The 12470-nt window shown below is 35.8% G+C and overlaps 2 protein-coding genes across 4 annotated transcripts in view; both read left to right on the forward strand.

Moving 5' to 3' along the window:
- Positions 1 to 258: 258 nt before the first annotated feature.
- On the forward strand, positions 259 to 1005 carry LOC119072015 (catalase-like). The gene has a single exon (XM_037177133.1). It carries the CDS (start codon positions 259 to 261, stop codon positions 1003 to 1005), a length of 747 nt encoding a protein of 248 aa, XP_037033028.1.
- A 1867-nt stretch (positions 1006 to 2872) lies between these two features.
- LOC119071712 overlaps positions 2873 to 12470 on the forward strand; it is a 40666-nt gene continuing 31068 nt past the window's right edge. The window contains exons 1-4 of one of the 3 annotated variants that reach the window (XM_037176706.1): positions 2873 to 3953; positions 6182 to 6463; positions 6889 to 7051; positions 10357 to 12189. In XM_037176706.1, coding sequence (XP_037032601.1) covers positions 6238 to 6463; positions 6889 to 7051; positions 10357 to 12189 — 2222 coding nt within the window. In that variant the 5' untranslated portion in view covers positions 2873 to 3953; positions 6182 to 6237. The remainder of the gene's footprint in view (positions 3954 to 6181; positions 6464 to 6888; positions 7052 to 10356; positions 12190 to 12470) is intronic. The other 2 variants (XM_037176707.1, XM_037176708.1) reach the window with 2 other exon arrangements.

Genomic DNA, 12470 nt, shown 5'->3' on the forward strand with positions numbered 1-12470 from the left:
GCGTTTAAACGTAATCCACAAACTCACCTGTTTGATCAATCTGCATTAATGGATATGATATCTGAACGACCTGAGATGACAACGTTTCTATTGTTAATTATGTCAAATGGAATCATCCCCAAATCATATCGAAGTGTGAAAGCATACGCACTAAACACGTACAAAATGGTTAACTCACATGGTGAAGCAGTTTATGTTAAATTTACTTGGGTCCCTCATACGAAAGAAGAATTCTTCACTTTGGAAGACGCTATTAAAATGTATGCACTTCCCAATGTGCTGATACAAGATCTCTATGACAACATTGCAAAAAACAATTTTCCATCATGGACATTGTCAATTCAAGTGATGACATTTGATCAAGCCGAAAAGCACCCCGAAAATCCATTCGATCCGACTAAGAACTGGAAAACTGATGAGTATCCACTGATACCCGTTGGTACATTGACGTTAAATGAAAATCACAAAAACTATTTTATTAATGTTGAACAAATTGCGTTCAGTCCATCTAATATGGTGCGAGGAATTGAGCCTAGTCCTGATCGGGTACTTCAAGCAAGACTATTCGCTTATCCTGATGCTCAACTTTACAGACTCGGAACTAACTTTGCTCAAATACCCGTTAACGCTTGTCCTTTTGAAGTAAAAACTTATCGAGTAAACGGACCCTTGAATGTTGGTAGCAATGGTGAAGATGCTCCCGACTACTATCCAAATACATTCCATGGCATCAATTCTAATGATAATCGTTCATTTAAGCAAAATGTCTTCAACGTGAGTGGTGACGTGGATCGAGTAGACACTGGTAACGATGACAATTTCTCACCAGCGAAATATTTTTGGGAACATGAAATTTGTGCCGATGAACGTAAGAGCATTATATCGAATTTGATAACTAATCTGAGTCGGGTTGAGAAACGAATACAAAAAAAAGTACTCAAACGGAACTTATACACTGTGAATAAGAAGTTAGGAGACAAAGTTAAAGCTGGTTTGCATTTATAAAGTTTGCATGCATCCATGTTTGCATTGCGTCAAGTGATGGTGGAAAATGCCGAACTTAAGAAGTACATTGTATTTTGATAATTATTAAAAGAGTGGGCATGTTACACAATGGACTTTATTTTTAAAAGGGTCAACTTACAATTATTAAACGTAAAGCTTGTGCAGAATCTGCAACAGCTGAACTTCACCAGCTGATCAACAAACATACTCTACTTATACTATACTATACTTCTAAACGAGTCTACAGTCATACGTGTTATGTGCGCACATAGATGACCTTTACGTATGTATGCACTGTATAAAGGTATCGTCCAAAGAGTAATCGACTGGCCGAAATGGTGGCAAATCAATTCCTAATTCCTTTTATTTAATTGCTTTCAATTCCATTTATTACTTCAATTACCGGATCAACACATATATTTGCCGGATTCGCCCTTCAATTCCTATAATTCGTGGTTTTTCCTTATGCTATTACCTTAACCATCGAGAAAATTCGTCAGAAGTCCCTGCAGTTCTATATTTCTAGGATTGGGAAGACGTCACTTATTTTTAGGAACTAACCTCTGGTGACTTCAAACTCGTTAAAAGTCCAAATGTTAGACGAAAAAATGACCAAAAATGTAAGAAATGTCTAGTGTCTAGACCAAGGAAGTGTTAGAAACGTCGGGATTCGACATTATTTTGGATGGGTTACTCCATAAACAGTCACAAAAATTTCATCGTGGACAGGGAACAACGGAATAGTTATGTCACACGAAAAAGCTTTCGTAAATGTAAATTGAATTTTATATAGTGAAAATCGCCAATAACATTCCAAATATGGAACTTTCCATTATCCTTGAACCGAAATCACGAAGAGGGGAAGTAGTGACAGTTGATGAATTTTCCGGGACACTTTTTGGGATAACCCTAATACCGACTCCATTCCGGCTCCTCCAAAAAAAGTTCTTCCATGAAATATCGGTAATAAGCCACACTTTCCAGAACGGAAGAAATTTTTCAAAAAAAACATTGTATTTTTGGAGATATTCGACTTTGAAGGTTTTCATATGAGTGGCTTGAAACAAGATGAGACAAAGACAATTTTATAACAACGTAAATCGCACGGAATTTCATATCAACCTGCCCTAATACTAACCAGTTGAAAAATGTCCATTCTAGGTGTACAATCAGTTTTACCGATTCATTGTAAACCGATTCATTATAAGCACTTTAAACTACTGATATATATACAAAATCATCTCTTTGCTCATAATTTCTTTTATTTCTTTGAAATCAATTATGGGTCTAGCAACTTAAGAGGTTAAGGGGTGATTAAAAAAGAAGAACTAACTACGGATGATGGTTCATTCAACTCGGCATTTAAAAAAAAAACCAGAAACATTCGCTCGGTGAGAAGACAACAAAAAAACGTCATCTTCTCAAAGTGATAAAAAAAAACTCAGGTGGACAGCTCTCTTGTTCTATAAATAAGAAGAGTTTAGATTCCTTCCAATTAAACAATCAACAAGGGGAAAGTGCACTGGCATAATATCATCAACAATTTCGGACAAGATAAACGACAAAAAAAATGTTTTGGTAAAGTTATTTTAACACTCTTTGTAAATAACTGCCTGTCGGGTTGGTCAGGTCCACTTACGAGTGCAATGATTTACAGTTTATTATAACAACACTTCACGTTTGTTAATAATATTCTCTTCGTTTTACCATTACCAACAAACACACAAATTCTCTCATTCAATGGTTCGCTGTTGGCTGTTTTTTGTGTACTTGTGAAGCATTGACTGTTTACGTCTATAAGCCACTCGTTTTATCAACGAATTTATTGTATTTTGCTGTTTCACATTCGAGTTTTTTATTGTAAAATTTTTACATATAAATAATATTGTTGTTTTCATCCATATTCACAAGAACCACACGTTCATTGTGTACGTTCATATACTTATATTCTACAGAAATGAATATAAACCTGTCCTGTCTTGTTATACTCTTTTTTTTGTATATTTCGTTCTGTTGCTGCATACCTCTGTGAAATTTTGAGATTCAGTTTAGTTTACGGTGTAACAGTAGTTAGTTTGGAATTAATAGATTATTCGGTGTTTCCATTCATACAACAATAAATTCAATGAAAAGTTTTTTTTTTATTTATTATAAAACAAAGTCATATTCGTAATCGGTTTTTTTGGGATTGTTTATTAAGAAACACCTACTCCCACAATACCGAATGTGTACCACTTAATCTTATACTTAAAAAACATACTTGTGTTATCAAGAAAAAAAAAACAAATTACAGCAAAAGTAAACGGCTTCTCGTAAAGGTTATTTTGCCAAGTTCCAAACATAAAAATAGATTAATCTCACAGCGGAGTGTTGGATTTTGTTTTAAAAATACACACCGTGTGTGTATACATACACCCTACAACGAGTAACAAGCATATTAATAATATACTTCGACCATAATATACTTACAAGAACATATAACGAAATCTTAAACTTAAGTAGATTTTCTCTAGTAAATATTTTCCATGTCGTAATAGTATGCACTGTGTACAATTAAAACAAAATTGTTTTTTATGGGAGACCTGTGAGTAATCGAGTGTTATATATGTGTGTCGCCTATATAGTATTGTACACCGTATTGTTTCACCTATTGTATTAAATTTGGACCGATTTTATACGTTCAGTGATTTAAACAGTTCGAATAATAAAAAAGAGAAAAATAAAAATTAGAATGTTTCTTGAGTCGAAAGTGTTCGAACATAAAATTCCTGGCTGTATGAATACATCTAACGTATAATATACAAATTGACATTTAAACGTGGCTGGCGAAAGAGATACATTCATGTATAAAATACAACGTCTTTAAGAAAGCTTCTTACAACAATACACGAGAGAAAAAAAAATCTCACGTAAAATTATTGGATGCCCTATAAATCTACTTACAACACGTAAGTTGAATTCAAAAAAAAAATGTTTGTTGTGAATATGTATTTGTATGTAATTATAAGTTCACCAAAAATTACGATTTTTTTTACGAAATTCCCATGCTTTTAACGAAAACAAAGAAATGGATAATAGACTTGGACGACCGACTATATATTGAAATGTTGAGCAAAAAAAATCCAACCAAGAAATTTCATTTTAATTTTTGAAAACATATTGCATACATTCATTGTAATGCATGACGGAGCAATGTAAAGCGGAATTAAATTACGATTGTGAATTAAAAATGGAAAACGAACTTTTCATATTAAAACGAAATTATGAATTTTCATTATTGCAATTGAGCGGTACCCGGTTCGGTTCGTCCATTGAACATTTCTTGTTAGGACTCTTCGAAAGTATATATAAGAAACTTGAACGCAATTGAATGGCTTGCAAACGTGTCAAGATAACGGTTTTTCGGTGATTTTCGGCTACGATTAGATAGTAAGAATTTATTACCACTATGGCTATGTCGTATCTGGTGACGATATCTCAAGTAAGAAAAATAAAAAGTAAATAAAAAAGAGTAGCATGACTTATCTACTGAAGAATGTGAATCACTTGCACGATGTTGTCAGGCGAATTTTCTTTTCACTATTTATGTACAGTTCGCATTAAATCTGCTACTTCTATTGTTAACATAAAGTTAACTTTACATTACAAACTCTAGTACTTATCTTGTGTAAATTAATGATTTTACATTCAAAGTCTAGTACTTCGTTAGTTTTAACATTTCCTTTAAATAGATTTTATATTGTTAACAGGTTACCAGGTTAAATGGTCTGGTATTTTATTTACATTTGCAAAGAAAAGTACTAAGAAGAACCTGAATCTTAATCAAATTAACAGTGGACTTCAATCCCATCTTGCTGTTTTTTTGTCTTCCTGATTGTTTCAAACATTTTCTTCAAAGATTTTTTTCATTTTAATTTAAAAGAGGGAAAGGTAAGACCCAGTGAAGCAATAAAAATTGTTACATTCCCAAACTCTGCCTACAATCTACGCAAAACAATTTCATCCATTCCACAACAGTATACCTATATGTGCGTCGTCGACTCTATATGTTTTGTGTAGCATGCAAAATTTGAATTGAATTAAGGCATCAGTGGAATTTTATTGGCATTGTTGCACGTTTAATCACATTATATGCAAACGGTTATTGTTCAATTAAAATGTGGAACATGTCTGAACTTCAAAGCCATATCATTTCGTTTTATGCTAAATGTTAGGAATGACAAGCAAATTGGAGAGGTAACACTGATATGCAGATATGTGCACTGTATCTGATACAAATGCCTCAAACTTATATGTAGAGTGTGGGTGAAAAGTGTTGTTCTTTATCGAAATTAGACGGAACGGTTCGACAAGTAATTGAGTTGAATAGATCAACTACATAACTTGATAGTCGTTTCGAGAGACATTTATTTCGAACTCCCAACACGAAACGGAAAACCAATGAATATTTCAAATTGAATTGCAACCACCTACATCCTGAACACAATTTGGATATGGCATTACAAAGACAGGCAGGTGTTTCAACATTAACACATCAATAAGTACGAACACAAGTATTATACAAGAATGTGTTCAAGAGCAGTGTATACATTAGAACAAAAGAGCGTCGTCAATCGATGCAAAGAAGCCCTTCAACAAACCAACATACCTTTATGTGTGTTCTTCAAAAACCATCGGCATTTTGAGGTGCAATCGCTTTCATTGACAGTCGTGTGCTATCTAAATTGATTTCTGACAAATCGAGTCATTGAATGAAAGCTTATCTCAGTCAGGGAGTGTTTTTAGTGGAACGAAAGTACCTGCAAAATGGAATGAAGTTAGTAGAAGAATCGTTGTTTGTTGGACAGCAAGCAATTTAGTGTGTACGTGTTGATCATGCTGCGATGGCCTGTGAGAAATTGGAATGATTTTTGTGACCGGTATGACCGGTATTATTATTGGGCCTACACTGCTATCGTCAAAGTATTTTTAATCTGATAAATTTCAAATCTTGTACTTCAATTTTTTTAACATGCATTTTCCTAAAAAAGGACAACATTACACAGAGCTTGTCATTATTTTTGTCGTTATTATCGAAAACAGATGACAGGTTAACTCTCATTCGTTCTGGTCGATTTTAATTGAATCAATTTTGAACTCGATTTTAAAACTTTTTTCTTTCTATATGACCGACCAGCTTTCTCATTTCACAAATGGTGCAACAACATCAACTAAATCAACGTCCCATCGAAAATGGATCATCTAGACTTAGCAGAAGTTCTGTCAACACCCTGGTTACCTCCGTACGGACAAAATGGTGATTCAAACTATGTCATCCGTGCAGCCCTGGAGCCAATCATCGAAGAAACATCAGACGACGATGAAAATGGCATTGCTGACCCATGGACCGAAATGGAGCATACCACTTGGAGTTCGGAATCGGAGACGGGGTCCGTTATACGTGTGGAGATCCATCAAGGTATGAAACGCATTCTTTGCATTTTTGTGTGCATGCATTACTCATCGGACGATCTCTATTGAAACATCTCAATTCACACTTTAACCAAATGGTTCTCAACCTCTTGTTTAGTAATCGAAAGTGAAATATTTTTACGCCTTACTAATCACGCAGAGTTTATATTTGTTCTGTGTGTTTGTTTGCACAAAGTATTACGTTGTGAGCTTGGGCTGGTGCGCATTGCTATATAATATTTACATTGAACGAACAGTTTGAGTTTTCAATGAAATTCATTCATTCAATTGTTTCGTTGAATAGAAATTTGAATTTTTGATTAGTACCAGTAATTAAACTCACATTCGGTCGAGAAAATGTTGGATTTTTTTTAAAGACAATTAAATTAAGATTTTCTAAAATTGTAATCTCGTTCCGTTACATATATGCAGATCAAGATACCATTTCCGAACGAGATTTTGCTTGCCCGGCCAAACGACGACGTCAGGATGAACTGAACGATGATGTGTTCCAAATGCGATTGAAACCGAGACAGGATTTTGAATTTAAATTTAAAGTCGAATGCTGTGACAATCTGGATAATTTTGGAAAACGGTAAGTCGAAGTGAAATTTATGTTAATCCTTCACAAGATGAAGCGTATTGAGTTATACCAGCGTAAGTTTGTGACTTCTCTTATTGAAAATACTGCATTAGTGTTCGATTGAAAATCTTTTACTTCATTTGTTTTTGCATACAGTTTTTTATCTAAGACATCATGACACAATGTTCATCGCTTACTTTTCTCGTCGTTGTTAATGACAGATGACTATGTGTTACGTAGTAAAGTTTCGCCCCTCAAAATTGAAATTTTTCACTTTCGGCTCTCGTATGAAATAACTATTCCACCACTTTGGTTTTTCGTAGAGTCGAAGGTGGCGAATTACATTACTCGGGAAAACAAGACAATTGGTCTGGGGGTTCACAGCATGTAATATTTGTTTGTGCCACCGAGAATTGAAATACGACTCTTTTCAGCACTCATTTTAGTGTTGTAAAGTGACGTTTTTCAGCACCCGTTTGATGTGATATTACAACACTCAAGCAGTGTTGATATGGAATTTGTATGAGTTGTTACAGCATTCGTTTGAGAAAATGCATCGCTCCGCTCGTAAGGAAAACTTGGGTCTAGCGCTGAAAAAATCAACATTACAATACTTGTAACACAACATACTATTATGACATCGAATGCGAAGTACTTTATTCGGCTCTAGATGTGTATTATGACACACGGTCTGCAGCCTTGTGGTGTCATAATTACTCATCTAGAGCCTAATAAAGTACTTCGCATTCGATGTCATAATAGTATGTTGTGTTACAAGTATTGTAATGTTGATTTCGCTCCGCTCGTAAGGAAAACTTGGGCGCTAGACCCAAGTTTTCCTTACGAGCGGAGCGAGTTAGGAAAATTGGGTCGTGTGCTAAAAAAATCTCATTACAATACGTGTAACACATCATGCTTTGTGCCAACCGAGAATTGAAATAGACAAGAGCACAAAAAATCATAATTTTCCTTGTAAACAATCACTCTTCAAATTTGATCGATCACATTGCTTTGCATTTTCTCAAACGAATTCTGTAACAACTCATACAAATTCCATATCAACACTGCTTTGAGTGTTGTAATATCACATCAAACGGGTGCTGAAATAAGTCACGTTACAACACTAAAATGAGTGCTGAAAAGAGTCGTATTTTAATTCTCGGTGGCACAAATAACTATTTGCTTCGGAGCCGAAAAAGAGGGCAACTCTTCTCTGGTTTTCGGCACTCTGCATGAAAACTTACATGCGTACCTGTTTAGGACGATTGATTTAACTTTGGCTTCTCAAACAGGTACGCAAACCACTATTTTGTGTCCATTTCTGGATATTTTTCGTAACAAGTTTGAAAACACTTGCATTTCGACTAAATAGATTTACAATATAGACTTCATCGAAATTCCTCGATGTTATTCTTGTTCAATTCTCCTCTGTAATTGAGGGTGATGCCATGTTATATTTAAAAATGAATCATTTCCGGGTGGCAAGGAATGATAATAAGATCTGCCAAATAGTTGTTAACAGCCACGACAAAAATAGGCGATAGCATAATGGTTTATGTTAAAACAAATGAAGAAATTGAATCAAACACTCAGCAGCACCTTAAACAACAGAAGTACCAGATTTAATGATACCCCCTCCGTTTTCAAAAGGCTGAGTATACCTATTGATCGACCTTTGACTTTTTTTTACATTATAGGACAATAGTAGCTAGACGTCCTAGCATATTTGTGTGTTGGAGTTGTTGGAATAACAGATTGTCTGCTGTTGAGAAGTGATTTGGACCGAAAGCACATGAGCAATTTTGCATTGATGTGATCGACAATTATGCTGCGCTTTCCGTTAACCCGTATATGTGATGAATATCAAATTACAATGGACAATTGCAGCACAATTGTCTATCACATGAACGCAAAATTTATCGTGTGTTTGCGGCCTTTATCCTAAACTTTTGATATCAGCCCAACCTCTGAAAATAACAACTAGTTCGATGTACATTTCTGCCATAGACAGTCGTATTAAGTGTCCGTAACTTAGGTTTGATGCTTCTTATCGAATTTTTTTGAGAAAAATGATATTCACTATCACTTTTTGAAGAGCTCTACAACTGCTGCAGAGATTAGTTGTTTCATGAAAAGTCACGCTACTAATGAAATATCAGAAATTGCGCAGCGAAAGTTGTAACTATGAGCTGCAATATATGGAAAATCACGTACCTGGTATCGAAATCCAGTATTTCACTTGATGAATGGGCAATAGTACAAAATAGTTGTAAGCTTACGGTTAGGGTCGTTCATGAAACACGAAATGCCTTCAGAACTACACTTACCGTATATTCAAAGAAATCTCTGTTGGGCAAGTTTAACCGAAATCGACTTAATAATTACAATAGACTATGCCAATCAACTTTAACCAATGATGCCATTTTAAAGGTCCTCAATAGTGATGACGTTATCACTATTTTATTTTACCGGAAACATGCACACATTCAAATAAAAGCATTTCCGCCAAAAAATAGTTTTTTAAATTAACGGTCAAAATAATTTCAGTTTTGCGGTGTCACTTACAACTAACTTCACAACAGACATGTCAATAATTTTTGTTTATCTGAATGGCAACATTTTTTGCATGTTTTCTTCACATTTTACCGACTGAATTAGCACGAAACGTTTTGCAGGGAATTTCTAGGCACATAAACTTAAGGAATTGAACACTGAATTGCATAATCGACACCAAATTGCTTTAAAAATGAGATTTTCACAACACCCACAATGTTTGACCAAATTAATTTGTCTTTAAAATTATTTCGGAAAATTTGTCCTACATTCTGTTTAAAACAATAGAAAAAGCACACTCGGAACTATTTTCTGGACGAAATTTAAACTGAATCACTAAGTTTTACGCGAAATACTACAAATTTTCGACACAAACTTGTTTGAGATTAATAATTTACTGTGGCGATTTGACATTTCATCAAAACAAAATTCAGTGAATCAGTCAAAACTGGGTGAACTGAATGAACAATACTACTGTAATTGTAAAGTGGCAAACTTAAGACCTTATGTGGAATTCGGGTGGAAAATGGCGCAAATCACATATTTCAGGAATTTATAAAGTGAAAAATCTTTCCGGTTTCAAGTTTTTTCGTCAAAATACGAGACACGGGTATCTTTATTTTCAATTTCTAGCTAATTTATGCAAATAAATTGTGAAAAAAAGTCATTTTGGCATAGTCTATTCTATCGCTTTCAGGGATTTTTTAATCAAATTGTTTCCCTAATTTGCTTCCACAAATTAAACAAAAAATTCTAATTTTTAGGTGTCGCCTCGATGATTACTCGGACATTTACTCGGATTCAGACAGTTTATCATTCAATTCATTGAGCCGATCATCATCTCTAATACAATTCGAATCATTGGAACGACAGCTGCAAGTCGACGCACAACCGTATGGTGGTTCAACGCCTGCCCTTCATCCACAAACGTGCTACGATACGGTTGACATTGCCAAACCGAACAAACGTTTCGAACCATCGTCGCGTAACTATTACGATGTCAATAAAATCGATTTCGATAAATCGGCATTTCTGACCGGTGGCCAACAGATCGAACTGAAACGAACCGATGGCTCCAATTCGGACAGTGATAATTCGGATGATGTGATGAGTGTCCAGAGTCAACCGGCTATGGAGCATCCGAAACGAATAAATTACCGTGGCAAAAACTCGGTGGAAAATTTGAGCGAGGACAGTGGATACTGTGAATACAATTCGTTGAGAATACGATCGAAAAGCATTCCAAACTTCGGTCACGACGATTTCATCGAAGAAGAGGAATTCGAAAACCATAAGAGTTTAGAGAATATGTTGTACAGCAGCATACGCAACGCAGATGAAACACATTCCATGAACATAGATATAAATAGTAGAGTCATAAGTGAGAATAATCCAACGAAAATAGAAACAACGAAACGATATTCGGCGGCACGTTCGAGTGCAAACGACGCCAAAAATACAATCGACGGTCATTGCATTAGCGGAACAGCGTCGCAAAACATTTCGACAAGTTTACCAGACATTTTAAATCACATTGGTGTAGATGGTGAAAAGAATCGATCCAGTGATCAAATCGACGGCCCATACAACCGTAATCCGCGAAAAAACGATCAATTCCTACATTTTTCGATTGTGTCTAGTGTACCGAACGATTTGAACATATGCAATGATTTGAATTCACCGAACAACGGAACGTATTGTTCAGCCGCTGCTAAGAATTTTGATTTATGTGATTTTGAAACGACCTATGTCCCAGTTGAGTCATATCGTCAGCATAAAGTGATTAATGCGAGTTATAGTAATTTAACAGTATTGGACTATTCGGGCCGACAGTCGTTCAGCAGCAGCAGCATCAGTAGTTTGAAGAAAATGGCGGATAATCGGAAACGGAACAGTGGTGAATTTAGTCGATGTAATTTCTTGCTGGACGAAATCTCGGCACATTTCAACCGTGATCTATCCATACTGAACGATCGTACCGAAAACTATGATCCGGTGCTCGAGGATTTTTTGTACCGCGAACGAAACGATGCCACACATGACACTCCACCCAAACCACCGCCTCGAAAGATTCATCCAACGATCAAGTCAAACTACATCGAACATCCAGTGAATGTACAACAAGCTCCAGTGGAACCGTCACCAGTACAGGAAAAATTAACATTTGATCGCGATCCAACGAATCTGGTCACATGTTATGCTGAAAGTATGGAACGCTGTAATTTTGATGCTCGCGGCTCATCATACAGCATAAGTAGCATAAACAGCAATTCGAATCTGGAATCAACAACAACAACGACACCAACCAAACATCCGACAGCAGTTAAACGACAAATGGTTGCCAGCACACCGAATTTATGTTTACATAATGTGGACGATGCCGATGATTATTTGGATATATCTAGTACGACAGTGTCGATGAACCCGTTACCGAACGTGCAACAAGAAGAGTTGCACGATAAGAAACAAGGAATTCTTTCAGTTGGATCACGGCACTCGCTAGGAAAGGGTGTCAGTTTCTGTCCGATAGTGTCGGAAATCAGCTGGCGAGAGCAATCCTCAGAGGAATGTGTGGACGAGGAGGATTTTGATATCAGGTAATTTGCTTTGCCATTTTTTATGAATATTTCTTTCAATTATGGGGATATGTGTAAGTGCAGTGCCCACTATTTGAGAGGGTGGTCGGGACAGGTGAGATATCCAATTTTTTCGGTTATTGAAAATGTTAGAACAATGGGGAGAGAATCCAAAAATGTCTGGAAAAATGTGAACAGCTTTTACGTCTATATCTTTGGCAGCAATCGCATCGAAATCAAAATTCTTGTAGACGTCTGCACGTTAGCCGGCAGTAGTGTTTTCGTATTAAAGTGCCAAGTCA

Source organism: Bradysia coprophila (genome assembly GCF_014529535.1).
Source record: "Bradysia coprophila strain Holo2 chromosome IV unlocalized genomic scaffold, BU_Bcop_v1 contig_5, whole genome shotgun sequence".
Taxonomy (NCBI): Eukaryota; Metazoa; Arthropoda; class Insecta; order Diptera; family Sciaridae; genus Bradysia; species Bradysia coprophila.